This window comes from Mustela erminea, chromosome 8, assembly GCF_009829155.1.
Source record: "Mustela erminea isolate mMusErm1 chromosome 8, mMusErm1.Pri, whole genome shotgun sequence".
In the NCBI taxonomy this organism is placed as follows: domain Eukaryota; kingdom Metazoa; phylum Chordata; class Mammalia; order Carnivora; family Mustelidae; genus Mustela; species Mustela erminea.
This window is the reverse complement of record NC_045621.1, coordinates 14,831,295-14,858,911: the sequence shown is the minus strand read 5'-3', so window position 1 is coordinate 14,858,911 and position 27,617 is coordinate 14,831,295. Positions and strand designations below refer to the sequence as shown.

Sequence of the window (27,617 nt, the reverse complement as noted above, 5' to 3'; positions counted from 1 at the left end):
ACTGTGTTCTGTGTTGAAGAGTTGTAGGTCAAGAGAAAAGTAAATCAAGCACGCCTCACTCTGGGTGCCCTAGTCAGATGAGCAGCTAATAGCCCCCCAACCCCCACAGTTCTCACTTCATTTTATATTATATTATGTCCTATTTCTCTCCTTTTCCTGCTCTGCTCTGACTTCCTCCCTCCTCCTTTTGATGAGTCTTCTTCCTCTCTTTGTGCCTTACTAATTTTAACAGAGTTTTTTTTCTTACTGTTTCTTTTGTCTGATTTAGGTTTCCTTCCTCTTGCTTTATTTTGCAAGAGTTGTATCTTGCACAGTTGGGGGGCACTCTGTGAACCTGTAAGTCTTTATAGCCTCCCTTCTCTAGTGCCTGTTTTTCTTTGGAATTATTTATCAGAGTAGAGCAGCTTAGGAGGTTTTCTAAAAGCTGTTTTTGTGATAGAATTGCTGAAATGTAACTGGGCATAAAGAACTAAAAATCATAACTAAATGAATAACTCTCAGAAGAATCATGAAACTGTGGTAATGAGGGTATGTTAATAAAGGGATCTTGTCCCTGCCTAATTTCTTAATGGGCTTTGGGTGTACGTGTCTTACTTTGCCTTTAACCAAGTTGTGGTTGTATGAAACTGCATTAATTTTGTCTTGCAAGTTCTCCTATTAATTAGAACACAACACACTGCAGCGGTTGTCAGACTTAAGTAGGCATAAGGAATACCTGGGGCGACTTGTTACAAAAATGTCCCAGGATCCTAAAAATTAGTATTTGGTAGATCTTAGGCCTTTTTAAAACTGACTTTATAAGAAGCACCCCAGATAATTTTTTTTTAAAGATTTTATTTATTTATTTGACAGAGATCACAAGTAGGCAGAGAGGCAGGCAGAGAAAGAGAGAGGGAAGCAGGCTCCCTGCTGAGCAGAGCGCCTGATGCGGACTTGATCCCAGGACCCTGAGATCATGACCTGAGCTGAAGGCAGCAGCTTAACCCATGGAGCCACCCAGGCACCCCACCCCAGATAATTTTTTGATGTAGGTCATCAGCAGACCCAATTGGAAATACTTTGCCATACAGCATCAGGCCCAGACTCTATTTCATATGGCTTATAATTTTGACCCTAATTCCTCTCCAGCCCCCGTTCTCCCTTGGGTCTATACCATACATCTTTTGCATTAGAAATGTTAAGTCAGAGGAGCCCCTGGATGGCTCAGTGGGTTAAAGCCTCTGCCTTCGGTTTAGGTCATGATCCCAGGGTCCTGGGATTGAGCCCCACATTGGGCTCTCCGCTCAGCAGGGAGCCTGCTTCCTCCTCTCTCTCTCTCTCTGCCTGCCTCTCTGCCTACTTGTGATCTCTGTCTGTCAAATAAATAAATAAAATCTTCAAAAAAAAAATATTAAGTCAGAGTTCTCAACATGTCTTCCTTTGTCACAGCTTTATACCCTCCTACATACTGACTGGTCCCTCCGCCTAAAACACCCTTCCTTCTTCTCTGCTTTTGCACATTCATTCTTCAGGTCTGAACTGAAGCATCATCCCTTTCTTCTGTCCTCAAACTGTTAAACTATAGTCATATAACATACCTCTGTCATTGCACTTAACACTTTTATCATTGTTCCCTTGTCTCTCCTCCAATAGATTATATATTCATTTTTTTAAGATTTTTTTTTTTTTTGGTCAGAGTGCACAAGCCAGGGGAGAAGTGGGCTCCCCACTGAGCAAGGAGCCTGTTGAGGGACTCAATCCCCTGTTGAGGGACTCAATCCTGGGATCATGACCTGAGTCGAAAGCAGATGTCTAACTAACTGAGCCACCCAGGTGTCCCTAGATTATATATTCCTTAAAGACAGAGGTTATCATGTCCAATTCTATTCCCCCAGCATCTGGTATACAATAGATGTACAGCAAATATCAAGTCTTCTCTTGCTTCTTTGATATATTGAGCATATTAGACCCAGAGAAATGCTCTAGTAGCAACTTTGCACTCCTCCTGCATTCTCAGAGTTTTCATGTGGCTTTAAGCATATTTTTATAAAAAGTAATTATTTTTGAATTGTTAAGTAGACAAAAAGAGGTCAGTAATAAATAAGGCATCCTCATTCAATACCATGTATTTTTCTTGCCACTGTCTAACTATTTGGCTTGTGTAAATTGTATTTCCTGAGGACTTCAGTTTGCATTTCTATAATTATCTCTGCATAATATTTACAGTAGCCTTCTGTTGGCCTTTCCCTTCTCTAATAACTCTTACACAGGCATTGTGTCCTCTGACTAAAATAGCATTTCTCTCCCTACCCCTTCACTTATGTGTTTAAGAATATGGTTGCCTCCTGGAGGAAAGAATAGACTTGGCTCTCAAGGTTATCTATCTGGCCTTAGTTCTTGACTTTTGAAAGCTCTATTTTTCCTCTTTTCTTATGTGAGCCAATCTCATGACAGTTTATAAACACAGACTTTCTCCTTTGCTCTTTATAATTTCCCCTACCTGGAATATATTTATTCAAATTATTAAGCCCTACTCTAAGCCCAGCCTTCTTTATAAAGATCACCATTCTATCTCACAGTGAGGAAACTGAGTAGTAAACCAAAATATCTCCCAGGAGGAAGGCTAATAGGGAAAATATGCTGAATAATTAGCTTCATAGAAAATATAGTGGAAATAATATTGTTTTATACTAAGGCATACTAAATGGATAGTTTTGTTACATGTAGTGGAGCTTTTCATACGTAACCTTTAACCTATAATAATTGAAGCACAATTATTAACTGTTATGTGTGAAATGAAACCAGTCGGCATATAAACAGTGGTGGATCATTTCACCATTATTTGTCTTTACTTTATGAAAAAAATAAATGTAAATTACTTTAAAATATTAGTTCCCTGCAATCTGTGATTATTCTGTAATAAACATAGGATTTGAAATAATCAGGTTAACTAACCCTTTTCATTACCTGATTCCTAATAAACCTTCCTCATTTTTTTTCCTGTTAGATATTTACTGGCATCTCTCAGTCTATCTTCAAAACAGAATTCATATCCTCTCAACCCCCAGGCTGCTCAAAGGAACAGCAGGCAGGACAGTGGCTGGAAGGGAGAGTGGGATGAAAGATCAGAGAGGTCCCTGAAGGCCAGGACCATCCTGGGTGTTCTTGATCTGCCACTGACTGTGGATTTTATTCTGTATTCATTAAGTGTGCCCTTTGGGAAATAAACCTTTTCATTTGTGTTAGGGTACATTCATTCTTTCAGGACACAGTTTCCCTCAGATGTAATGGAGAAGGGAATTAAAGTGAAACTTTACTGTATCCCCCCCATCACCAAGTACCTAATCTAATAGTCATAGGATAATTTAATAATAATTGGTCTAGTATGTATTATGGTTTCTTTGGGCCTATTTCAACATCATTATGGAAAAGCATCGCATTAGAAGCTATTCTTTTAAATCCAAATTATTTTCAAAATAAGATAAGTTCTGTTTTCTTTTCCTTAATTTTTTCTTTCCCTTTGGAGGGACAGTTGACTATTTTATTATTTTATTTGCAGTTTCTGCTGTCGTCATTTCTAGTCAGGGCATTTCAGATTTAGAATTGTCATCTAATTGGAGGCAGGTATCAATATGTAATAGAGGATAAATTTCTGTACCAGTTTTGCTGATTTTAATAGTACACAGTGTGTAAAAAAACTTTTGGGGATGCTCTCATTTGGTGTGTGTAGTAATCAGAAATTATGTCATTTAAATAAGGATCAACTTCAGCTTCTAGAGAAGGGAGACTGCTGTTCTGTTAAGAAATGTTGTAGGGGGGCGCCTGGGTGGCTCAGTGGGTTGAGCTGCTGCCTTCGGCTCAGGTCATGATCCCAGCGTCCTGGAATCGAGTCCCACATCGGGCTCTCTGCTCGTCGGGGAGCCTGCTTCCCTCTCTATCTCTCTGCCTGCCTCTCTGTCTACTTGTGATCTCTGTCTGTCAAATAAACAAATAGAATTTAAAAAAAAAAAAAGAAAGAAAAAAGAAAAGAAAGAAATGTTGTAGGACCTGAGGAGGAGTCAAGATGGCGGAGAAGTAGCAGGCTGCGACTACTTCAGCTAGCAGGAGATCAGCTAGATAGCTTATCTAAAGATGGCAAACACCTGCAAATCCATCGGCAGATTGAAGAGAAGAAGAACAGCAATTCTGGAAACAGAAAAACAACCACTTTCCGAAAGGTAGGACTGGCGGAGAAGTGAATCCAAAGCGACGGGAAGATAGACCCCGGGGCGGGGGGGGGGGGGGCGCGCGGCTCCCGGCAAGCGGCGGAGCAACGGCGCACAAAATCAGGACTTTTAAAAGTCTGTTCCGCTGAGGGACATCGCTCCAGAGGCTAAACTGGGGCGAAGCCCACGCGGGATCAGCGTGGCCTCAGGTCCCGCAGGGTCACAGAAGGATCGGGGGTGTCTGAGTGTCGCAGAGCTTGCGGGTATTGGAACGGGAAAGCCAGCTACAGAGACAGAGCCGACAGTAAGCTCACAGCTCGGGGTTACCTTGAAACAGCCACAGGCTCGGTGAACTCAGAGCGCGGCCGGAGGTCAGGCAGACGGGAGTAACTGGGCGCTGTTCTCTGAGGGCACGCTGAGGAGTGGGGCCCTGGGCTCTCGGCTCCTCCGGGCTGGAGACCAGGGGCCACCATTTGTATTCCCGTCCTCCGGAGATCTACGGAAAGCGCTCAGGGAACAAAAGTTCCCAAAAGCAAACCCGAGTGGATTACTCAGCCCGGCCCCTGGTAAGAGCGGTGCAATTCCTCCTGGGGCAAAGACTCTTGAGAATCACTACACCAGGCCCCTCCCCCAGAAGATCAACAAGAAATCCAGCCAAGACCAAGTTCACCTATCAAGGAGTGCGGTTTCAATACCAAGGAGAGCAGCAGAATTCAAGAGGAGGAGAAAGCAAAGCACGGAACTCATGGCTTTCTCCCTGTGATTTTTTTAGTCTTGCAGTTAATTTAATTTTTTTTTTCATTTTTTTTTCTCTTCTTCTGCTAAAATATTTTTTAACTTTTACCCTTTTCTTTTTTAACGTTTTTAAACTAGTTTATCTAATTTATATATTTTTTCTTTTTTATATTTTTATTTTGTTTCTTTTTTTTAATTCTTTTCTTTTTTTTTTTTTTTTCTATTTTTTCTTTCTTTCTTTTTGAACTTCTTTTTATCCCCTTTCTCCCCCCTCACGATTTGGGAACTCTTCTGATTTGGTTAAAGCATATTTTCCTGGGGTTGTTGCCACCCTTTTAGTATTTTAGTTGCTCCTTCATATACTCTTATCTGGACAAAATGACAAGGCGGAAAAATTCACCACAAAAAAAAGAACAAGAGGCAGTACCGAAAGCTAGGGACCTAATCAATACAGACATTGGTAATATGTCAGATCTAGAGTTCAGAATGACAATTCTCAAGGTTCTAGCCGGGCTCGAAAAAGGCATGGAAGATATTAGAGAAACCCTCTCCAGAGAAATAAAAGCCCTTTCTGGAGAAATAAAAGAACTAAAATCTAACCAAGTTGAAATCAAAAAAGCTATTAATGAGGTGCAATAAAAAATGGAGGCTCTCACTTCTAGGATAAATGAGGCAGAAGAAGGAATTAGTGATATAGAAGACCAAATGACAGAGAATAAAGAAGCTGAGCAAAAGAGGGACAAACAGCTACTGGACCACGAGGGGAGAATTCGAGAGATAAGTGACACCATAAGACGAAACAACATTAGAATAATTGGGATTCCAGAAGAAGAAGAAAGAGAGAGGGGAGCAGAAGGTATACTGGAGAGAATTATTGGGGAGAATTTCCCCAATATGGCAAAGGGAACGAGCATCAAAATTCAGGAGGTTCAGAGAATGCCCCTCAAAATCAATAAGAATAGGCCCACACCCTGTCACCTAATAGTAAAATTTACAAGTCTCAGTGACGGAAAATCCTGAAAGCAGCCCGGGAAAAGAAGTCTGTAACATACAATGGTAAAAATATTAGATTGGCAGCTGACTTATCCACAGAGACCTGGCAGGTCAGAAAGAGCTGGCATGATATTTTCAGAGCACTAAACGAGAAAAACATGCAGCCAAGAATACTATATCCAGCTAGGCTATCATTGAAAATAGATGGAGAGATTAAAAGCTTCCAGGACAAACAAAAACTGAAAGAATTTGCAAACACCAAACCAGCTCTACAGGAAATATTGAAAGGGGTCCTCTAAGCAAAGAGAGAGCCTGCAAGTGATAGATTAGTAAGGAACAGAGACAATATACAGTAACAGTCACCTTACAGGCAATACAATGGCACTAAATTCATATCTCTCAATAGTTACCCTGAATGTTAATGGGCTAAATGCCCCAATCAAAAGATATAGGGTATCAGAATGGATAAAAAAACAAAACCAATCTATATGTTGCCTCCAAGAAACTCATTTTAAGCCCGAAGACACCTCCAGATTTAAAGTGAGGGGGTGGAAAAGAATTTACCATGCTAATGGACATCAGAAGAAAGCAGGAGTGGCAATCCTTATATCAGATCAATTAGATTTTAAGCCAAAGACTATAATAAGAGATGAGGAAGGACACTATATCATACTCAAAGGGTCTGTCCAACAAGAAGATCTAACAGTTTTAAATATCTATGCCCCCAACGTGGGAGCAGCCAACTATATAGACCAATTAATAACAAAATCAAAGAAACACATCAACAATAATACAATAATAGTAGGGGACTTTAACACTCCCCTCACTGAAATGGACAGATCATCCAAGCAAAAGATCAGCAAGGAAATAAAGGCCTTAAACGACACACTGGACCAGATGGACATCACAGATATATTCAGAACATTTCATCCCAAAGCAACAGAATACACATTCTTCTCTAGTGCACATGGAACATTCTCCAGAATAGACCACATCCTTGGACCTAAATCAGGACTCAACCGGTATCAAAAGATTGGGATCATTCCCTGCATATTTTCAGACCACAATGCTCTGAAGCTAGCACTCAACCACAAGAGGAAATTTGGAAAGAACCCAAATACATGGAGACTAAACAGCATCCTTCTAAAGAATGAATGGGTCAACCGGGAAATTAAAGAAGAATTGAAAAAAATCATGGAAACAAATGATAATGAAAATAAAACGGTTCAAAATCTGTGGGACACAACAAAGGCAGTCCTGAGAGGAAAATATATAGCGGTACAAGCCTGTCTCAAGAAACAAGAAAGGTCTCAGGTACACAACCTAACCCTACACCTAAAGGAGCTGGAGAAAGAACAAGAAAGAAACCCTAAGCCCAGCAGGCGAAGAGAAATCATAAAGATCAGAGCAGAAATCAATGAAATAAACCAAAAAAACAATAGAGCAAATCAACGAAACTAGGAGCTGGTTCTTTGAAAGAATTAATAAAATTGATAACCCCCTGGCAAGACTTATCAAAAAGAAAAGAGAAAGGACCCAAATAAATAAAATCATGAATGAAAGAGGAGAGATCGCAACTAACACCAAAGAAATACAAACTATTATAAGAACATACTATGAGCAACTCTACGCCAACAAATTTGACAATCTGGAAGAAATGGATGCATTCCTAGAAACATATAAACTACCACAACTGAACGAGGAAGAGATAGAAAGCCGGAACAGACCCATAACCAGTAAGGAGATTGAAACAGTCATGAAAAATCTCCAAACAAGCAAAAGCCCAGGGCCAGACAGCTTCCCGGGGGAATTCTACCAAACATTTAAAGAAGAACTAATTCCTATTCTCCTGAAACTGTTCCAAAAAATAGAAATGGAAGGGAAACTTCCAAACTCATTTTATGAGGCCAGCATCACCTTGATCCCAAAACCAGACAAGGATCCCATCAAAAAAGAGAGCTATAGACCAATATCCTTGATGAACACAGATGCGAAAATTCTCACCAAAATACTAGCCAGTAGGATTCAACAGTACATTAAAAGGATTATTCACCACGACCAAGTGGGATTTATTCCAGGGCTGCAAGGTTGGTTCAACATCCGCAAATCAGTCAGTGTGATACAACACATCAATAAAAGAAAGAACAAGAACCATATGATACTCTCAATAGATGCTGAAAAAGCATTTGACAAAGTACAGCATCCCTTCCTGATCAAAACTCTTCAAAGTGTAGGGATAGAGGGCACATACCTCAATATCATCAAAACCATCTATGAAAAACCCACCGCAGATATCATTCTCAATAGAGAAAAACTGAAAGCTTTTTCGCTAAGGTCAGGAACACGGCAGGGATGTCCATTATCACCACTGCTATTCAACATAGTACTAGAAGTCCTAGCCTCAGCAATCAGACAACAAAAGGAAATTAAAGGCATCCAAATCGGCAAAGAATAAGTCAAATTATCACTCTTCGCAGATGATATGATACTATATGTAGAAAACCCAAAAGACTCCACTCCAAAACTGCTAGAACTTGTACAGGAATTCAGTAAAGTGTTAGGATATAAAATCAATGCACAGAAATCAGTTGCATTTCTCTACACCAACAACTAGACAGAAGAAAGAGAAATTAAGGAGTCAGTCCCATTTACAATTGCACCCCAAACCATAAGATACCTAGGAATAAACCTAACCAAAGAGGCACAGAATCTATACTCAGAAAACTATAAAATACTCATGAAAGAAATTGAGGAAGACACAAAGAAATGGAAAAATGTTCCATGCTCCTGGATTGGAAGAATAAATATTGTGAAAATGTCTATGCTACCTAAAGCAATCTACACATTTAATGCAATTCCTATCAAAGTACCATCCATCTTTTTCAAAGAAATGGAACAAATAATTCTAAAATTTATATGGAACCAGAAAAGACCTCGAATAGCCAAAGGGATATTGAAAAAGAAAGCCAAAGTTGGTGGCATCACAGTTCCAGACTTCAAGCTCTATTACAAAGCTGTCATCATCAAGACAGCATGGTACTGGCACAAAAACAGACACATAGATCAATGGAACAGAATAGAGAGCCCAGAAATAGACCCTCAACTCTATGGTCAACTAATCTTCGACAAAGCAGGAAAGAATGTCCAATGGAAAAAAGACAGCCTCTTCAATAAATGGTGTTGGGAAAATTGGACAGCCACATGCAGAAAAATAAAATTGGACCATTTCCTTACACCACACACGACAATAGACTCAAAATGGATGAAGGACCTCAATGTGCGAAAGGAATCCTTCAAAATCCTTGAGGAGAACACAGGCAGCAACCTCTTCGACCTCAGCCGCAGCAACATCTTCCTAGGAATATTGCCAATGGCAAGGGAAGCAAGGGCAAAAATGAACTATTGGGATTTCATCAAGATCAAAAGCTTTTGCACAGCAAAGGAAACAGTTAACAAAACCAAAAGACAGCTGACAGAATGGGAGAAGATATTTGCAAACAACATATCAGATAAAGGGCTAGTGTCCAATATCTATAAAGAACTTAGCAAACTCAACACCCAAAGAACAAATAATCCAATCAAGAGATAGGCAGAGGACATGAACAGACATTTCTTGAATGAAGACATCCAGATTGCCAACAGACACATGAAAAAGTGCTCCATATCACTCGGCATCAGGGAAATACAAATCAAAACCACAATGAGATATCACCTCACACCAGTCAGAATGGCTAAAATAAACAAGTCAGGAAATGACAGATGCTGGCGAGGATGCGGAGAAAGGGGAACCCTCCTACACTGTTGGTGGGAATGCAAGCTGGTGCAACCACTCTGGAAAACAGTATGGAGGTTCCTCAAAATGTTGAAAATAGAACTGCCCTATGACCCAGAAATTGCACTACTGGGTATTTACCCTAAAGATTCAAACGAAGTGATCCAAAGGGGCACGTGCACCCGAATGTTTATAGCAGCAATGCCCACAATAGCCAAACTATGGAAAGAACCTAGATGTCCATCAACAGATGAATGGATCAAGAAGATGTGGTATATATACACAATGGAATACTATGCAGCCATCAAAAGAAATGAAATCTTGCCATTTTCAACAACATGGTTGGAACTAGAGTGTATCATGCTTAGCAAAATAAGTCAAGCGGAGAAAGACAACTATCATATGATCTCCCTGATATGAGGAAGTGGTGATGCAACATGGGGGCTTAAGTGGGTAGGAGAAGAATCAATGAAACAAGATGGGATTGGGAGGGAGACAAACCATAAGTGACTCTTAATCTCGCAAAACAAACTGAGGGTTGCTGGGGGGACGGGGGTTGGGAGAAGGGGGGTGGGGTTATGGACATTGGGGAGGGTATGTGCTTTGGTGAGTGCTGTGAAGTGTGTAAACCTGGCAATTCACAGAACTGTATCCCTGGGGATAAAAATATATGTACATAAAAAATAAAAAATTTGAAAAGAAATGTTGTAGGACCTAAATTTTTATTGGAAAAGTCTCTGAATAAGTGTCTTAATTTTTATAAAATAACCGACATGGTGACAAATTCAAGAATGGAAAAAGTTGGCAAAAGTTTACATAAATAGTAAACGTCAAATTTTATCGTTTTATTCAAAATAATATTATTTTGATATTTTAATATTTAATATTTTGAATTGCTTCAGAATTTCCATTTATTTTATAATTCTGTATTATTACACCTTAGCTGTATTTTCATCTACTTTGATGTGCAGTAGTCTAGATAAAATAAAACTATTAATGAAAATATTTAAGGAAATACTTAAAAATCTAAATAATTACTGGGTTTGAATAGTAGGAAAAAACTCCAAAAATGCACCAGTCTTTGATGTGGACTCTGTAGTTCATTTAGCACCGTAATAATTCAAAATACATTCATTTTGAACTATTATGCATATGCTCTGCAAAACTATATGAAAATCATATTCCTATTTCATTCTTTGCAGTATGGCCTCTTACGAACATTTATAATGTGTGCTCAGAATGGAAGTGCAGGCATAAGTATCATTGTCTCAAAGCAGAATTCCTCCTAGAATATTTTATCTTCTGGGTTATTCCAGTATGTTTAGTTTTAAGGATTAGGGAGGAAGAGGAAGTTGACTTTTAAAATTTCCAGTTCTGTCGCTTCTTGGCCTTCACTATGAAGACTGGATATTCCTACTCATGTAGGATATTCCTACTCATGTTCTCAAACCAGCAACTATTATATGAGTAATTAAGTTACCTAGTCAGATGAGGTTTTTCTTTGTACTAACATTTTATATTTCATGGGTAGAACAATGAAATAATGGTATCAGGTTTCTATTGAGATAGTTCTGTAAATAGTTCATTAATGAATAAGAATTCTAGAACTAGTACAACACAAATGAATTATAAAAACCAAATCTCTTTAAGAGTAAAATTGTGATTTGGGGAATTGGTGGATATATTTTCCATTTGTCAGGAGAATTCCCTGATTTATAAATGCTTTGAGTAGTGAAATTAAGAAAGGAGAATCACCAGTTTACATTAGAGATATAAGCTGTGTTCCTTTGTAGTATTAAGCTTAAGAAAATTATTTCTGTGATTAAATGGTATGTGATCTGATTTTCCATATCTTTAGAACTAAGTTCAGTTTGATTTTTTTTTTTTTAAGATTTTATTCATTTGTGAGAGAGAAAGAGAAGGAAAGAGAGCACAAGCAGGGGGAGTGGCAGGTAGAGGGCCCTGGGATCATGACCTGAACCAATTTGACTGACCAAGCCACCCAGTTCAGATTGATTTTGTGACACTGTTTGACCCTTTCTGCAGAATTTTATATAGTAAAATAAGGTTTAACATTTAGCTTCATGACATCCCATTAGATAATTAAATTCCTCACTTAGCTCATAACCACATTTTAAGGATCACAATTACTTCTGTTAATTGTTGCTTTGAATTGTTAAATGTGTACGAATTCTTATTTGAGATTAAGGATATCTTTAATCTCGGAGGAATTCTTTAAACAAATAGGCAGGTTGTACTTCAAATAGTGCCTAGATCCCCTGGAACAAAATTTATATTTCAGAAATGTGAGTCAAGAATGGCATGTAGAATGATAGTATTCATTATATCCCTGGGAAAGATAATAGATATTATTCCAAGTTGAAGGGAAAGGATTTGTGGTCAAATTAATTTGGAATATCTTGGTTTAAGCAAGTGCAGGCTTTACTAAAGATTTCTCAGAGAGAGAGAGACAAACCAAGAAACAGACTCTTAGCTATAGAGAACAAACTGATAATTACCAGAGGGGATAGTTACCAGAGGGGTGGTTGGTGAAGGGATGGGTGAAATAAGTGACGGGGATTGAGGAGGGCCCTTGTGATGAGCACTGAATAATGTATGGAATGGTTGAATCACGACATTTTATATCTGAAACTAATATAATACTGTATGTTAACTATATTGGAATCTTAAAAAAAGGTTCTCAGCGCCTTTAATACTGAAATATTTTATATTAATCAGATTAATCTTTAAGAACTTTAAGTATCTGGTCAGTCATTGATCCTACTTTGTTTTGTGTAATCTTTTCTTCCCTTCGCAAAATAATATGCAGATTCCATGTCAGATATCACATAATTAATAAGAAGAGAGAAAATTATCTCTTCTTTTCAAGACATACTTGAAGAGTAATTACATACAGGAAATTTTAGTTCTGGTTCCTTGGATTTTGTCAGAACTGATGAGAAAGTAAGGTAGAAAGAATGCTATGAGAGGAGGAACTAATTCAACAGACTAAACTAAATTAACAATTTGTCTTTTCTCTGAAGTGATTCTCAAACTGAGGTTTTGCAAGATACATACTAACTTGTATTAAATAGATTGTTGCAGAATAAGTGAGATAATAATGTGCTGGATTGAAGTCTTAAAATTATTTCTCTGTGGTTTTGGGGGTGTTACAGAATCTGTTAGTGGAGAAAACCTCACTACTATAATATCCTCCGGTTATTGAGAGGGCTCTGCAATTTTAAAGTTATTGTTACTTGTGATTCTGGTCGTAATCTGATACAATCTTTTCTTCACAATTGCCTAAAAATTTGAGACATAGTTACTCATTCCTACTCGCTTGTCAACCCTGTCTCCATTAATGACTTCTAATTTCCTTGTATAATATAATCTCTGGTTTGGAAGATTTGACTCCAGAGAGTTACAATTTATATCAGAGCATGTGCTGCATAATTTTTCAAGTTTAACCTCTTAAACTTCATTCAACCTAAATGTCTGTATTTCAGATGGATCAGCTATCAGATGAAGAAATTGACCATGGAGCTGAAGAAGACAGTGATAAGGAAGATCAGGACCTGGACAAAATGTTTGGAGCCTGGCTAGGGGAGCTGGACAAACTCACTCAGGTTAGAAATAGTGCTTGAAAAATTGTTCGAGGATTTCAAGCCATCACTGTGTGCTAAAAATTTACTGTGTAGACATAAGGATATGGATATAGGTTCCATTTTTAAATACTGCTAAAGGGAAAATGTCCAAACCTTTAACAAGTAAATAAATGTTAACTCTAGAACACAAAGTATTATATGGTTATTTAAAGGAGTCTCAAAACAAAAAAGCAAAACAAACTTAAAGCAGAGGTTCTGTTCCTCTGGAGGGATTATATAAAATCTAATCTGTTTGGTAAGCTGAGATTGCTGGCTAAAAAGGTTTAAAACCAAAAATCTAAAAGTCTAAATTTTATCAACTCTTATTTCATAACTTAAAATATGTGAATATTTACTACATTTTACATTTTATGATGTAAGTAATAGCCTCACATGCAAGTCTTTTCTATAATTCTAGAATACTGACAAAATTTCATTTCTGGCTGCATTTTAAAACCATGGCAAAGCTTTTTTATCTTGTTTTACTGGATCTTGTGTTTTTAAAAAAGGTAGAATAGTAACTCTATGCTATTTCACTGCAGATGGCTTTTCTGCTGGTTTGGTACTTTTATTCTTCCCAGTATTTTAAATTCCTTGCCATATAATGTGAAGAGCCACTCACCAAAAAAGTTGGCTTGTAAACTAATACTGTGACTATTTTTATTTTGTTTTTGTTTTTGTTTTTTAATTGTATAAATCTGTCTTCAGAAACAAAACATATTAATCACTGGGTAATGGTGGCTCACTGCTAACAAGTTGCTTTTTACACTTAAGATGTTTCCAAAAAATGTTTTATGTACTTTATTAGTGGCTAATAAAGTTTGTTTCATTATTTTTGTTTACTACAAAGTGTCATCTGCACCCACTCATATCACACATACCTTGTTAATGGAATTTTCAGCTTTATATTATATCAAGTTTATGTTTTAAGTGGTTAATGAATCTTTTAAACTCATTTCTAAAGTTTTTGTGTGTTTGCATTTTCTTGGAAGAAAGGTCAGAGCTTTTACCAAATTCTCATGATACTTGCCTCACACTCTCTACCTGCCCCCCCCCACACAAAAAGTTTAAAAACCACCTACTAGGTTACCATTTCTTGGTGTCAAGGAGTATTTCTTTTGTTCTCTCAGCACTGTGGGCACAGCAGGTAATTATAACAAGTATGTTTATTTGAACTGGTAAATGGACTGAATCTTAGTATGTCCTCAATTATATTCAAGTTATTTAACAGAAAATATTAAACCTACCTATTATTTTTCATTTCTACTGGGAGAAGCATTGGGACTTTAATTGCAGCAGAAGAACAGGGTTTGAGGTTGAAGAATTTCCTATTTTGTGAAACATTGAAATAAGGCAGTGAATGATTATGGATCCTCTTCATATGATAGCTTTGAAAATTGGTTGGACACTGAATGGATTCCTTTTATCTTGAGACAGATGAATAAAGAAGGCACAAATATAATTTAATTCCATGATTCTATAGACTGTCTAGCATTCCTTTTTATTTGAAATCTATTTGATAATGATAAATAGAAGTTAAAGTTTTAAAAGGCTGTTCTTAATACATGCAAATTTATTTAAATATACACTAACTACTGACCTTTTTCCTGAATTTCTCTGTTATAAGCAGCTTATATTCTTTATTATAGAGAGGAAGAGGAAAAGTGTCATTTAAAAAGGTGGCGAGATAACTTAACCAAGATACTCTGCCCTGAAGTATAGTATAATTCTAGACTTATCATAGGCAGTATCATAGCTGGGTTACAGTTTGTCCTCATCTTAATAGAGCTTGAGAAGAACGAGGATATTCCATCATTGTCTGAAGTTGTAGCCACTCTCTGTTAAGATCCTGGGTCTTGGGACTTCCAGGGAAGATGGGAGAATAGGAAGATTCTTAACTCACATTGTATCTTATGAATACAACTAGATAACCCCCACCTCAGTGTAATGACCCAGAAAATGACCTAAAGACTGGAAGAACAAACTTTCCATAGCTAAATGTCGAAAAGGAAGAAGGGCAAAGACACGAGGGAAGGGCATCCTGGGCATACAGAGGAGAGAGGAACAGACTCAGACAAGGGAGCCTGCATGGGGAAGATGTATCCCCCTAACATTTGGCTTTGAAAACTAGCCGGACCAAATTTTCCTTATCTTCTTACAATCAGTTGAGACTCAATACCTGAAACTTTAAAAATCAGTGGGGTTGGAACTGGACACAGTCACAGCAAGAGAGCTAAATAAAACAGAGGTAAATAATATGCCCAATAGACAATTTAAAGTAATGGTCGTAGAGATACTCACTGGACTTGAGAAGAGAATGGAAGATCTCAGTGAGATCCTCAACAAAGAGCTAGAAAAAAATAAAAACCAATCAGAGATGAAGAATCCAATAACTGAAATTTAAGATACAGTAGATGGAATAAATAGTAGAACTAGAAGCAGTACAACAGATCAGTGACATGGAGGACAGAATAATCAGTCAAGCTGAATAGAAGAGAGAAAAAAAATAATAAAAAATGAAAATAGATTTTGGGAACTCAGTGACACCATCAAGTGTAATAACATTTGCATTTTAGGGATCCCAGAAGACGAGCGAGAAAGGGGCAGAACACTTACTTGAAGAAATAATAGCTGAAAAACTTCTCAAATCTGGGGAAGGAAACAAGAATCTAGTTCCAGAGGCACAAAAAGCCCCCAACAAAATCAATCCAGGGAGCTCCACACCAAGATACATAGTAATTAAAATGTCCAAAAGCGGTGATAAAGACAGTTTTAAAAGCAGCAAGAGAAAAGAGTTGCAAGCAAAGGAAACCCCATAGGCTCTCAGCTGATTTTTCAGTGGAAACTTGGTATGATATGTTCAAAGTGCTGCAAGGAAAAAAACGCAAAACCAAAAATATTCTATCCAGCAAGGCTGTTGTTCAGAATAAGAGAGAGTTGCCCAGACAAATGAAATTTAAAGGAATTCATGACCATGAAGCAGGTCTATGAGAAATACTAATGGGGATCCTTTGAGTGGAAAACCATAACTAGGAATAAGGAAAGTAGGAAGCACAAAAGCAGTAAAATAAGTATATTTCTAAAAATCAGTCAAGGGACTCACAAAATAAAAGGATATAAAGTATAAACTTAGGGTTTAAACTTAGCATCAACTTATTATAGACTATTATATGCAGATGTTATATACAAACCTAATACACAAATCAAAAACCAGTAATAGATAGGCAAAGAATAAAGAGAAAAGGATCCGGGATACCTGGGTGGCTCCGTTGATTCAGCATCTGCCTTCAGCTCAGGTCGTGATCCCAGAGTCCTCGGATCAGGCTCCACATCAGGCTCCCTCTCCCTCTGCCTGCAGCTCCCCTACTTGTGTTCTCTCTCTTCTCTTTGTCAAATAAATAAGTAAAATCTTTAAAAACAAAAAAGAGAGAGAGAGAGAGAGAGAGAGAAGGGGATCCAATAATCATTAAAGCCAAAAACAAACAACCACCAAAATCTGACTCCAAACTATAGAAAACAAATTGATGGTTACCAGAGGGGAGGGAGAACGGTATAATGAGCACGAAGTAACACACAGAATTGTGGAGTCACTGTATTGTACACCTGAAACTAATATAGTAGTGTGGGTTAACTAGAATTAAGATGAAAAAAATTTTTAATAAAAATAAATACGTAAATACAAAGGAAAAACGGATCTTGGACCTCACTCATTTTGAGTTCAGAATTGTGCCTTATCTTCAGGGTACTTCATGCCGAGAATGAGACTGATCAAAATCAAATCCCCTTGAGGAAAAAGATAACAGAATTCTCTGCATTGGGGTGCCTGGGTGGCTCAGTGGGTTAAAGCCTCTGCCTTCAGCTCAGGTCATGATCCTGGGGTCCTAGGATCAAGTCCCACATCGGGCTCTCTGCTCAGCAGGGAGCCTGCTTCCTCCTCTCTGTCTGCCTCTCTACTTGTGATCTCTGTCTGTCAAATAAATAAATAAAATCTTAAAAAAAAAAAAAGAATTCTCTGCATCGTTCCTTTCTATTTTGTACCTTACCATGCTTATATTCATATATTTAGCTTATAGTGAATTTATGTAAAATGAGCTCAGTCGCTACACTTGATGTATTTGGAAAGATGTTCCCTCCAAACTAGGATGGTCTTAAAGGGCTTAAGTAAGCATTTATCTAAAAATTGAAGCAACTATAACCAAAATAACATGAAAAACAATTATACTTGTCTTTAAAACTAGAATCTAAACTTTGGTTTTATTAACTATTATATGACAGTTCACCTAATCAAATAACAAGCTTTATTTCTCTTTTTTATAATTGAAACCTGAAAATAATATGACTTATTAAACTTTCTTTAGAGTTTGGATTCTGATAAGCCCATGGAACCAGTAAAAAGATCTCCTCTTCGTCAGGAAACAAATATGGCCAATTTTTCTTATCGATTCTCCATATACAACTTGAATGGTAAGATGTAACTGGAAATAAAATATAAAATAGTATACTAAATTCTATAATGCAGAAGCAACACAGCTACAGTTCCAAGTAGCTCAATATAAAAACTACATGCATAACTTGAGTAAGTTCTTATATTTCTAGGTTTGTGCATTTTTTATTTGTTCAAATGATCACAGAAAAAAAAAACTGGAACATAACTGACATAGTTTTCTAGTTACTAATAACTGACAAAGTACGTACTCAACTGGTACCCCGTGACAAACTTACTTTCACTGTTGTATTTTCATTGGAATAAAGTCTAGTGAAATTACTTGTTAGTAAGTTTTAAATCGGCCCCTCTGGCCTTTATTTAATGTATTCTGCCCAATTAACTTTATAATATTTGGAATTGACATAAAAATCTGTAATTTTTTAGGCTTTATATTTTTCTCTCTATGCTCCCAGCTCTTTAAGTGTTAACAGCTCTACTAGGGCACTGATCATATTAACAACAGAAAGCCTATGATAAAAAGTTGCATGGGGGATGTGGCTAAAACCCCATAGGACAGTATATGATCTTTGCATTATTTTTAATCTTTCAACTTATAATATTATCCTCCATTGATTACTACAAATCTTAAAAGATGGACTGTTTGCTTTTAAAAATTTCTGTGTTGAATTTAAAACAAAAAACCTCTTAGAAATAGTGTATTCGATAGGCTTTAGGCACAGTAAGATAAATTTTCTTGCTTCTTCGCTTGCATTCATTGACAGATTTATAAGAGAATGTATGAATTCTGATTCAGTGTATTCTGGAAACATCATGTACGTATTGTTCATTGCAGAAGCTCTGAATCAGGGAGAAACTGTGGATCTGGATGCCCTGATGGCCGATCTTTGCTCCATAGAGCAGGAGCTCAGCAGTATTGGTGCAGGAAGTAGTAAGCGTCAAATCACAGAAACAAAAGCCACTCAGAAACTACCTGCTAGCCGACATACATCAAAACATGGCACTTTGAAAGGATTGTCTTCTTCATCTAACAGGATAACGAAACCATCACATGCCAACTACTCCCTGGATGACATCACTGCACAGTTAGAACAGGCTTCCTTGAGCATGGATGAGGCTGCTCAGCAGTCTGTACTAGAAGATACTAAGCCCTCAGTAGCTAGCCAGCACAGAAGAACAGCGTCGGCAGGCACAGTGAGCGACGCCGAAGTGCGCTCTATGAGCAACTCCTCTCGCTCCAGCATCACCTCCGCGACCTCCAGCATGGACTCTTTGGATATTGATAAAGTAACACGCCCTCAAGAGCTGAATTTGACAAATCAGGGGCAGCCAATTACCGAGGTAGGTAGAGGAAACGTTTTTTCCTGCTATTTTAGTACTTTAAAAAGGAAGGAATGGTATTTTTAATTAATTTTTTTCTACATTGAAAATTTGTCAGGATTCTTCTGAACTAAGTTTTAAAGTCACTGCAGAAGGAATATATTACCAGATACAGCAATGTCAATGATTAAGAGAGTTTCTTCATTTTATTCTTAGGCTATTTGAAGCCCTTGAATTAATATCAGTTGTTTCATATGATTAAAAACTTGAAATGTGGATAACATTTTGCAAAGCTGTTGTAATTGTTATAACAGTAACTCCTGTTTAGTGTACGTTTATTATAAAACAACAACTTGAGAAAAAAATGCCTACCACCGCTATAATCCTCCAGGATTCTGTTTTATTATCAGATTCAGGGTACTGTAGTGGAAAGAGCCACTGGGCTTGGAATCAGAAAACTGGGTTCCAGCTGTTCCCTTTGCCACTCACTACCCACCAGTCTTTAAATGAGTGATTCAGCCTCTGCAAACATCAATTTCTCATAAGTAAAATGGGTCTAATAGTACGTGGTCTAATCCTCATACGGTGGTTCAGGTTATCAAAAGTGATAATATATTATGTGAACAGGTTTTTAAAGGACAGAGTTCTTCTGGATGTGATGGGGTGAGGGCAAGGAAATGAATTTGTGTTAAAATAACTTTAGCGAAAGCTGAGTTTGGTATAGGTAGATTCTTTATCGAATATTTTTGTCAAGAAGACGGCAGTATTGTTACAGGGTAGCAGCAAGAAAGAAGATCAATGTGGTTAAAATAAAGCCAGCCTTCTGTTCAGTTTATGTTTACAATCCTGTCTACCACAGGGTAAAGTAATCTATTTATGAATGATCAATACTAAGGTAAAATCTTGTAAAACACAGTTTAAAGAATTACAGAGAAATTTAAAATTTACACCTATTACTCAACATTATTAATTTTTCCCCCCATGGATTTAATTTCATTAGATTAATTTCCATCAGTTAGTAACTCTGTAGCCATTAATGTACTCAGTTTATTCTGGGCACTGTGAAACATAAAAGAAGCATGAATCGTGGTGGTTTGGAGATAAATATGAGTTTAACTGCTTGTGAAGAAAAAGTGTATCAATCTAAAAAATAAATTGTCACTTATTTAATATGAAGGTCTTCTAAGTGGTATATATTCTGTAGAGAACTTAAAAATTTTTTTCTCTCATATGATACCTAAGGATTATATTTAACACCAGCTGTGTAGTATGTGTCATTTAGGTCTTTCAGATTTTCTTGTTGGGATATGAGCAATATTTTTTTAAGGGCGTGCTTTCTTGGTTATTCTTTGTTTTGAATGTTGATATTCCTTCTTTCTAATCAGATTATTTTGAGTTGGGTCAAGACGCATGATGTCAGGTGTCCTCTCCCAGTAAGCTCTTCAGTTGTGACCTAGTGGTATTCATGGACAAAGATACCAGTGTTATAATGTTTAAAATAAAGTTCGGTGAGTAAACCAGGAATAAAGCAGGAAAGGAGGTGAAATCTTCTCTATCCGTCCTATTCTTTTGTCTTGTTTGGATGAGTAGAAAAGTGGGTTAGCAAACCTGAAGCTTGCTTTAGTGTGTTTTTTTATGGATCTGGTCTGTTCTTCAAATCAAGAAAACCAGTTGAGGCTTACTAGATCCCAAACCCATGTATCCAGTTGTCCCTACACTCGAATATAATCTCTAAGAAATATTTTAATTACTTTTGCATGTGTGGAGTTTAAAGAGTCAAAATAGTTCTGTGAGACTTGTTACAGAAAACTTTGCTCTACATGTGCACAAACATGCCATATCCTCTCAGAGGTCAGAACTTCCTACTCTTAGCTGATTCTCAGGGTTTTTAACTCTGTGTCATTAAACTGTAGTTATACTGGTATTTCTTGATATTTTTCAGTTGTGTGTGTCATCTACTGACTTCCCACTCTGGAAGATTAGGGTATAGACACCTCTTCTTTAGACAGTTCCTCTCCCTTCTCCCCTTATGCTCCCCTGGCCTCCCAATTTATTTTGGTTGGTTTACTATTCAGTTTTTATATTATCATGACTATGTACATGCATGCAGTTTGGTGCTAAACTATATGCTTTTATTATATTTCCTTTCTGCGACATTACATTTTACTTACCTGGAATTAATAATTGTCTTGAGATTTTAAAATGTATAGGTTTTTGGTATGTTTATCACTGTTTCGACTCCAGACTTTCCCCACTTGATTTCAAGTCTCTTAGTTCAAACAATATTAGTGTTCTGTTAATATCATCTTAAAATTCTTTGCTGTCTTTCATAATCTTTGCTCTAGTATCTTTCTTAGGTCTTTTCCCTCAGGTGTGTGAGCTGCTCCAGAGAATACGATTCCTCTATCCTCCTGCATAGAGGGCATATGTCAGCTGTTCAGTGCTTTTGCAGTCCATTGGGGAAAGAAGACTTGCAGTGTAAGGTGGTCCTCAGTGTTCAGTATGTGAACTTCCATCTAATCCTTTTAGGTCAGGATTTCTCAACATGGACTACTAACATTTTGGGCTAGATAATTCTTTGTTGTGGGAGCTATCTTGTGCCTTGTAAGACATTAGAAGCATCATTGGCATCTCTCTTGTCCACTAGTTGCCAGTAGTGTACACACCTCCTTCAGTTGTGACAACTAGAAATGTCTCTAGACATTGCTACGTGTTCCCCATATGGCAAAAGTCCCCTGAGAATCACTGCTTTAAGTAGAAAAGATTATTAGCAAGTCCTAACCCATTTTCTTCATGGAAAATGATCTTGGGTGTTTTCCTTCTCCTGGCATTTTTTCTTTTTTTTACTATAAACTTGACTAATATAGACAGTTTCCAGGAAATATTGTACACTATAAACTGACTCCTGATTGGTGAGTGCATATGGACCAGAAAGACTGTGAGTGAACTTAAAAGAAGCCTATGAAAAGACACAGACCTTTGTTTCCTGGTGTGAAATTTATCAGTTTTGTAAGTGAACCTAAATACATCCCTTGAGGGTTCCTAGAACCTGCACTCATTGGCTGTTAAAATATACTGCTGGTTCCTGTGGAGTATGAAGTTTCCCATAGCCAGGGTGGTTTCTGTACTTACCGCCATGATTTTTGTGCCTTAGAATGGTGGGCCCAGAAAAGGATTCTGGTGGCCTGTATAGATTCTTTTTAAAGATACCATGTCTCATGCTAGCATGCTTTATCTTTCTGTAGAACTAAGCGAACTTGGTGCCAAGCTATGGCCTTTTGGGTCCTGTGAGTGACTCTCAGTCTGAACCTGAGACCCCTGTTGGTCTGCAAGTAAAGGAAGCAATCTGTGAGTGAACTGCTTGCTTAAGCATGCTTTCAACCAGTCCTTCTGTTTTTATTCCCACCACCACTTCTATTGAGATGCCCTTCTGCTTTTCTCTAGTGTTGCCTTAACATTCAGCTTTCCTTGGGCCTGACATATCTAACGTAATCTCCTCTTCCTGTCTGCAGTCTCTTGACTTTGGTGTGCCCCAAGGTATAGTCCTGACTCCTTTTCTGTCTGTATCCACTCTTCTTGTGAGCTTAAGCACTGACAACTCCCACATTTTAATACCCTATTTCATTTATCTAAGACACACCTTTTCCCCACATTTTAATGCCCCTAAAACAATGGTTCTCAACTGGGAACTATTTTGTCCCCCAGGGGACATTCAGCAGTATCTGAAAACATTCTTGGTTGTCACTGATAAAAGGATGCTACTGACATCTAGTGGGTAGAGGCTAAGGGTACTGCTAAAACCCTACAATGTACAGGATAGCCACCACAACAAAGAATTATCTGACCCAAAATTGTGCCAAAGTTGAGAGACCATGTTTTAGAAATAGGTGGCACCTGTCACTGTTAGCAAAGTGGCAATTCTGTGTGAAGTTTTCTTTTGACAGTTCCTGATAAAGATCAAGAAAGTACCAGCATTAAGTCATATTAGAGTCGAAGAAATACAGGTATCTTTTGCCAGTGCCTCTCCCCTGAACTCCAGGTTCATACATCCTGTCTCTAATCAGCATCTCTATTTGGATGTCTAATAGGTAGCTCAAATTTAACTGGTCTGAAACCAAAGCCCTGGTTTCTCCCAAACTAACTCCTCCAAAGTCTTCTCCATCTTAGTTAATGGCTCTTCCGTCCTTCCCGTCCAGCAGCAGATTCTGTTGCCTTTACCTTCTGAGTATATCCAGAATTTGATCACTTCTCACCACCTTCACTGCCACCAAGCCAACATCATCTTGATGTAAATTTTTGCAATAGCCTTCCACTTGGGCATCCTATATTTACCTTTTCCTTAGTAGTCTACCATCCATACCGAAGCCAGAGTGGTCCTATTAAAAGTTAGTCAGATACTGCCCCTCTTCTTCTCAAACCCAAAGACTTTGTATCCTGTTATAAAACTGAAATCCCTGCAGTGGCCTGCAGGTCCTTATGGGATTTGCTTTCTGCTTACCTCTGCTTCTGTTTTGCTTTCTTTCCTCTTCTTCTTACTTGGCCAGTCATACTGCCTCCTAGTTCCTTGCCAGACATCTGAGCCTAGTTAGAAAAGTCAGTTTGAAGTTGGTAGTGTTCCATTTTCGGGACATGGGTAGTTAAACTGTCCATCTGAAAATGAAATAATACTGTGGCTTACCTTTTTGTCTTGTTGCTCTCTGAAAGCGAACAGGGATAGGCACAGTACAATTTCACATCAGGAAGAGTAAGTCTTTTTTCCCTGCCTTTCTCTTTTCTGACTTTTGTTGAAATACTGTGCTTTCAGGCACTTCATTTAAGTCATTTAATAAGTTCATTTAAGTCTCCCGTTATCCCTTGGTAGGGGCATTTATTCCAAAGAAGAGATTTTAAGTAGGTCAGGTAACTGAGAAACCTGTATTTGAATTATGAAACTACACTTACCTCCCAGTTTTTATCAGTATCTTAAAAATAAAGTGAAGCTGATTGTTTAAAAATTATTTTCTAAGTGTTAAAAATGTTGTAGTATAAAATATTTTCTTTGGATAAGCATAAAAATGGATTATAGAATAATTTCAGTCAGTGTTCTTTTGAAATCCATCAGTAATGTTCGTCTACTAAGTTTTTAACCCACTGAGCCACCCAGGCACCCCTCATCTACTAAGTTTTTAAATTGGAATTCAGTGTGGTTGAAATAATCCTACTAAGTTTCTGTTTGTATCTTAACCAATGTGAAATAAATGTTGCAGCTGATTTCCTGGCATTGTTATGGCACATTTACTCATGTTAACTGATAAAAACAATAGTTTTCAGTTAGATAGAAGTTTGCAAATATAAATGGTAATTGCATGTTATAAATTTTACATAAAATAAAGTTCACTGATAAAAAGTTAATGCTAACACATTCCTTTATTTTCTGGTGAGATTTAAACCTTAATGATGCTTCTAAATTTGGAATTTTATACATGAAAATGTACTTCTAAAATGAAAATGCTTTTAAAAGCTATTGTAGGGCATCTAGATAGCAGAGTTGGTTGGGTGTCTGCATTTTGCTCAGGTCGTTATCCCAGGGTCCCTACTCAGTAGGGAGCCTGCTTCTCCCTCTCCCTCTCTCACTCCCCCTGCTTGTGCTCCCTTGTGCTGTTTCTCTCAAATAAATTTTAAAAATCTTTTAAAAAGGTTTTATTTTAGTTTATGGCAGAGTCCAAAGGTTTTGTTGAATCTTTTTAATACTTGATGATTGTTCCATAAATATTATAGGAAAAAATTCCTTAGTATCTGAGCTACTAAAACTTCTGAATGTTATCATTGTTTCCCTCATATTTATAGTTTTTTCCTAAGTGAAATCTTCCATGGATATACCATAACTTGTGATATGCCAACAGCATATCATAGGTTCAGTGCAATAAATTTTTCCAGTTCCTTCACTTGTCAGAACTATTTCAAGAATTAATGTGTACAGAAATTTTGAGGTAGTGGAAAGAAAATAGAAATTGTGTTTATTGTAGCCCTGGGGGTAGGGAGCCCCACTGGCATTTAAGTCCTAAATTCTTATCAAGCAACCTTTGGTCTGAAGTATTAACTGGATGAAAGCACGGGGCTTCCTCAAACTTTTAGAGGCCTACCTATCTAAAACGATGGGGATTATTAATTGACTTCTCAGTTATTGCAGCTACGTTATTCTTAAAATTCTAATGACTGTGTTGCTACATTTCACTGAAATTTATTCACATGTACCCATCTGGTGTTTAATTCCAGATTTCCCTGGCCTAGTGAGGTTAATAAATAGCAAAAAGAATACGTTTCAGATGAAAGAAGAGGTGAAGATTTAATGAAAAGCATAGTGAAAGTCTAGTTCTCACCATACTTTCAAAATACGCTACTCCAGTCAACATTGGCATATACGCCAGGATTCTCATTTTGTGTATTTCCTAGTAATCTGTGTCATTTTTCATCTCTGAAGAAATAAAACATCATCATTATTTGATTTTAGGTCTGTTTTGTCATTATTTTGTGTTGTGGAGGGCTAGTCCACAACACAAAAAGGTGTGTTGGTCCAAGAAGGTCCCCAAAAAGGACCTTTTTTTGGAACCAGAATAGAAATGTATTTATCTGTTTTTAAAATGGATGAGGACTATAAAATATAAATAATTTTTATTTTTTAAAAAGATTTTATTTATTTGAGAGAAAGAGAGTGAGAGAGAGAACATGATTAGGGTGAGGGGCAGAGGAAAAAGCAGACTCCCTGCTGAACAGGGAGCCCAGGTCTCCCAGGATCGTGACCTAAGCTGAAGGCAGATGCTTAACCAACTGAGCCACCCGGACTCCCTAAAAGAAATAATTTTAGAAGGAATTCAGACACATACTGGCTATATAATGGCTAGTAAAAGGAGAGAAGGAAAAAAAGAGGGAGTAAAATAGAAAAATAATATCCCCTACTCTACTGAGTGCTTATTCTGTGTTGGACATTGTATTTAACAACAAGCTGACTCTGCACGGTGTCTTGTCGAATAGATACCATTACCCCCGTTTTCACAGTGGAAGGAACTGAGGCAGAGAGTGGCTAAGTTCCCCCGGATTTGAACCCAGACAGTCAGGTTGTAGAACTCACACTGCAATACCATACTGCTACATCACAGAATTGAAGAACAATCAAGACAAGGCTAGACTGGCCAATGCTCTTAGACCCAGACCTAGAGATAGAGCTATAAGGGCAGAAGAAAAAGGGCAAAGAGATTTATGTTTATGCAGTAACATCCCCATCTTGTGATGTTTTAGTATATTCCTGCATGTATTGTTAAAATTTAACAAATGTAAACTAGCTCTACCTTAAATGAATTGAGGCTTAAATGAAATTCAGATGAGGGCTGGTGGTTCCTCACTTGTGTAATAATAGTAATGTTATTCACTTAATTCTTATGGCAACTTTTGGAGAAAATGCTGTTATCCCTCTATTTTACCGTGAGAAAGCAGGTTAAACAGTAAGCCTAGAGTCACATTGTCAGTAAACAGCTGGGCTGAAGCCCTAACCTAGTTACTCCAGCCCTGAGGTCTGCATTCGTTACCATTAGTGCTTTGCTCATTTTTAATGTTTGTGAAAAGTGCACACATGTCAGCAAAGGATGAATGTAAATCTGTTTTATTGAAACACTAATGCATGTTCACAGACTTTCACTTCTTTTTTCCCATTGTAATCTAAGGTATTGGCTATCAAAAGGAAGTGTTTTATTTTGTTCTTTGGTATAAGGCCATTTCTTGATTATGGTTTGGCGTCTATGTGAGATCAGTGCTTTTCTATACACCTGCCATCCCCCAACCCCCACAGCAGCACAAGATTCTGACTTGAAAATGGTACTTCTCTAACATGTTACAGATTCAATTCAAGAAAATGGTGATCCATAACTAATTTTGCGAAGAGTTTTTGAGGGATTGTTGGAGAATTTGATAGCTTGATAACAAACAAAAGTCTCTAGAACTGAACATGTTTAGAGCAAAAATGATGTGTAGAATTGATCCTCAGATTCATTTTGAGGTAAAAATTGGGTTTGGGAGCGGTTTTTGTTTTTTGTTTGTTTACTTGTTTTTATAGAAAAGTGTTTAAATATTTTGTAGAAATGGAAACTAATATTAAATAAACTGTTTATATCATCCCATAATTCCTTTCCATCTTTATTAATGTAACAGCATTTAATCTTCACACATGTACTATTTCTACTGTTTTTGTCACCTTGCTACATTCATTTTTGGTGAGGATGTGCTGAATTTTAAGAACTAATGTTCCATCATACTTTTTAATAACATAGTATATAGGCAGTCATCTCTTCTTCTGAACACCACAGATTTAGATTTTTAATTAACCAATAAGCATTTGGAAATATGGAGAGTTTGTGTGAGATTGAGTCTACAGAGAATAGATTTTTTAAAAGCTTTTTGTTTTAAAATAATACGAAACTCAAAAAATTGAAAGAATAGCACGAAGAACTCAGAAACTCATTACTCAGATTCACTGATTTTTTAGCATTTTGCAA

The 27,617-nt window shown here is 37.3% G+C and overlaps 1 protein-coding gene across 5 annotated transcripts in view; it reads left to right on the top strand.

Moving 5' to 3' along the window:
- Positions 1-27,617, top strand: part of RAPH1 (Ras association (RalGDS/AF-6) and pleckstrin homology domains 1) — a 105,026-nt gene that overhangs the window by 27,426 nt on the left and 49,983 nt on the right. For 4 of the 5 annotated variants that reach the window (XM_032354520.1, XM_032354519.1, XM_032354518.1 and 1 more), the window contains exons 2-4: positions 13,191-13,310; positions 17,687-17,792; positions 18,608-19,113. In XM_032354520.1, the coding sequence (XP_032210411.1) occupies positions 13,191-13,310; positions 17,687-17,792; positions 18,608-19,113 (732 nt within the window). Of the gene's footprint in view, positions 1-13,170; positions 13,311-17,686; positions 17,793-18,607; positions 19,114-27,617 lie in introns of those variants that run through there. The other variant, XM_032354522.1, reaches the window with a different exon arrangement.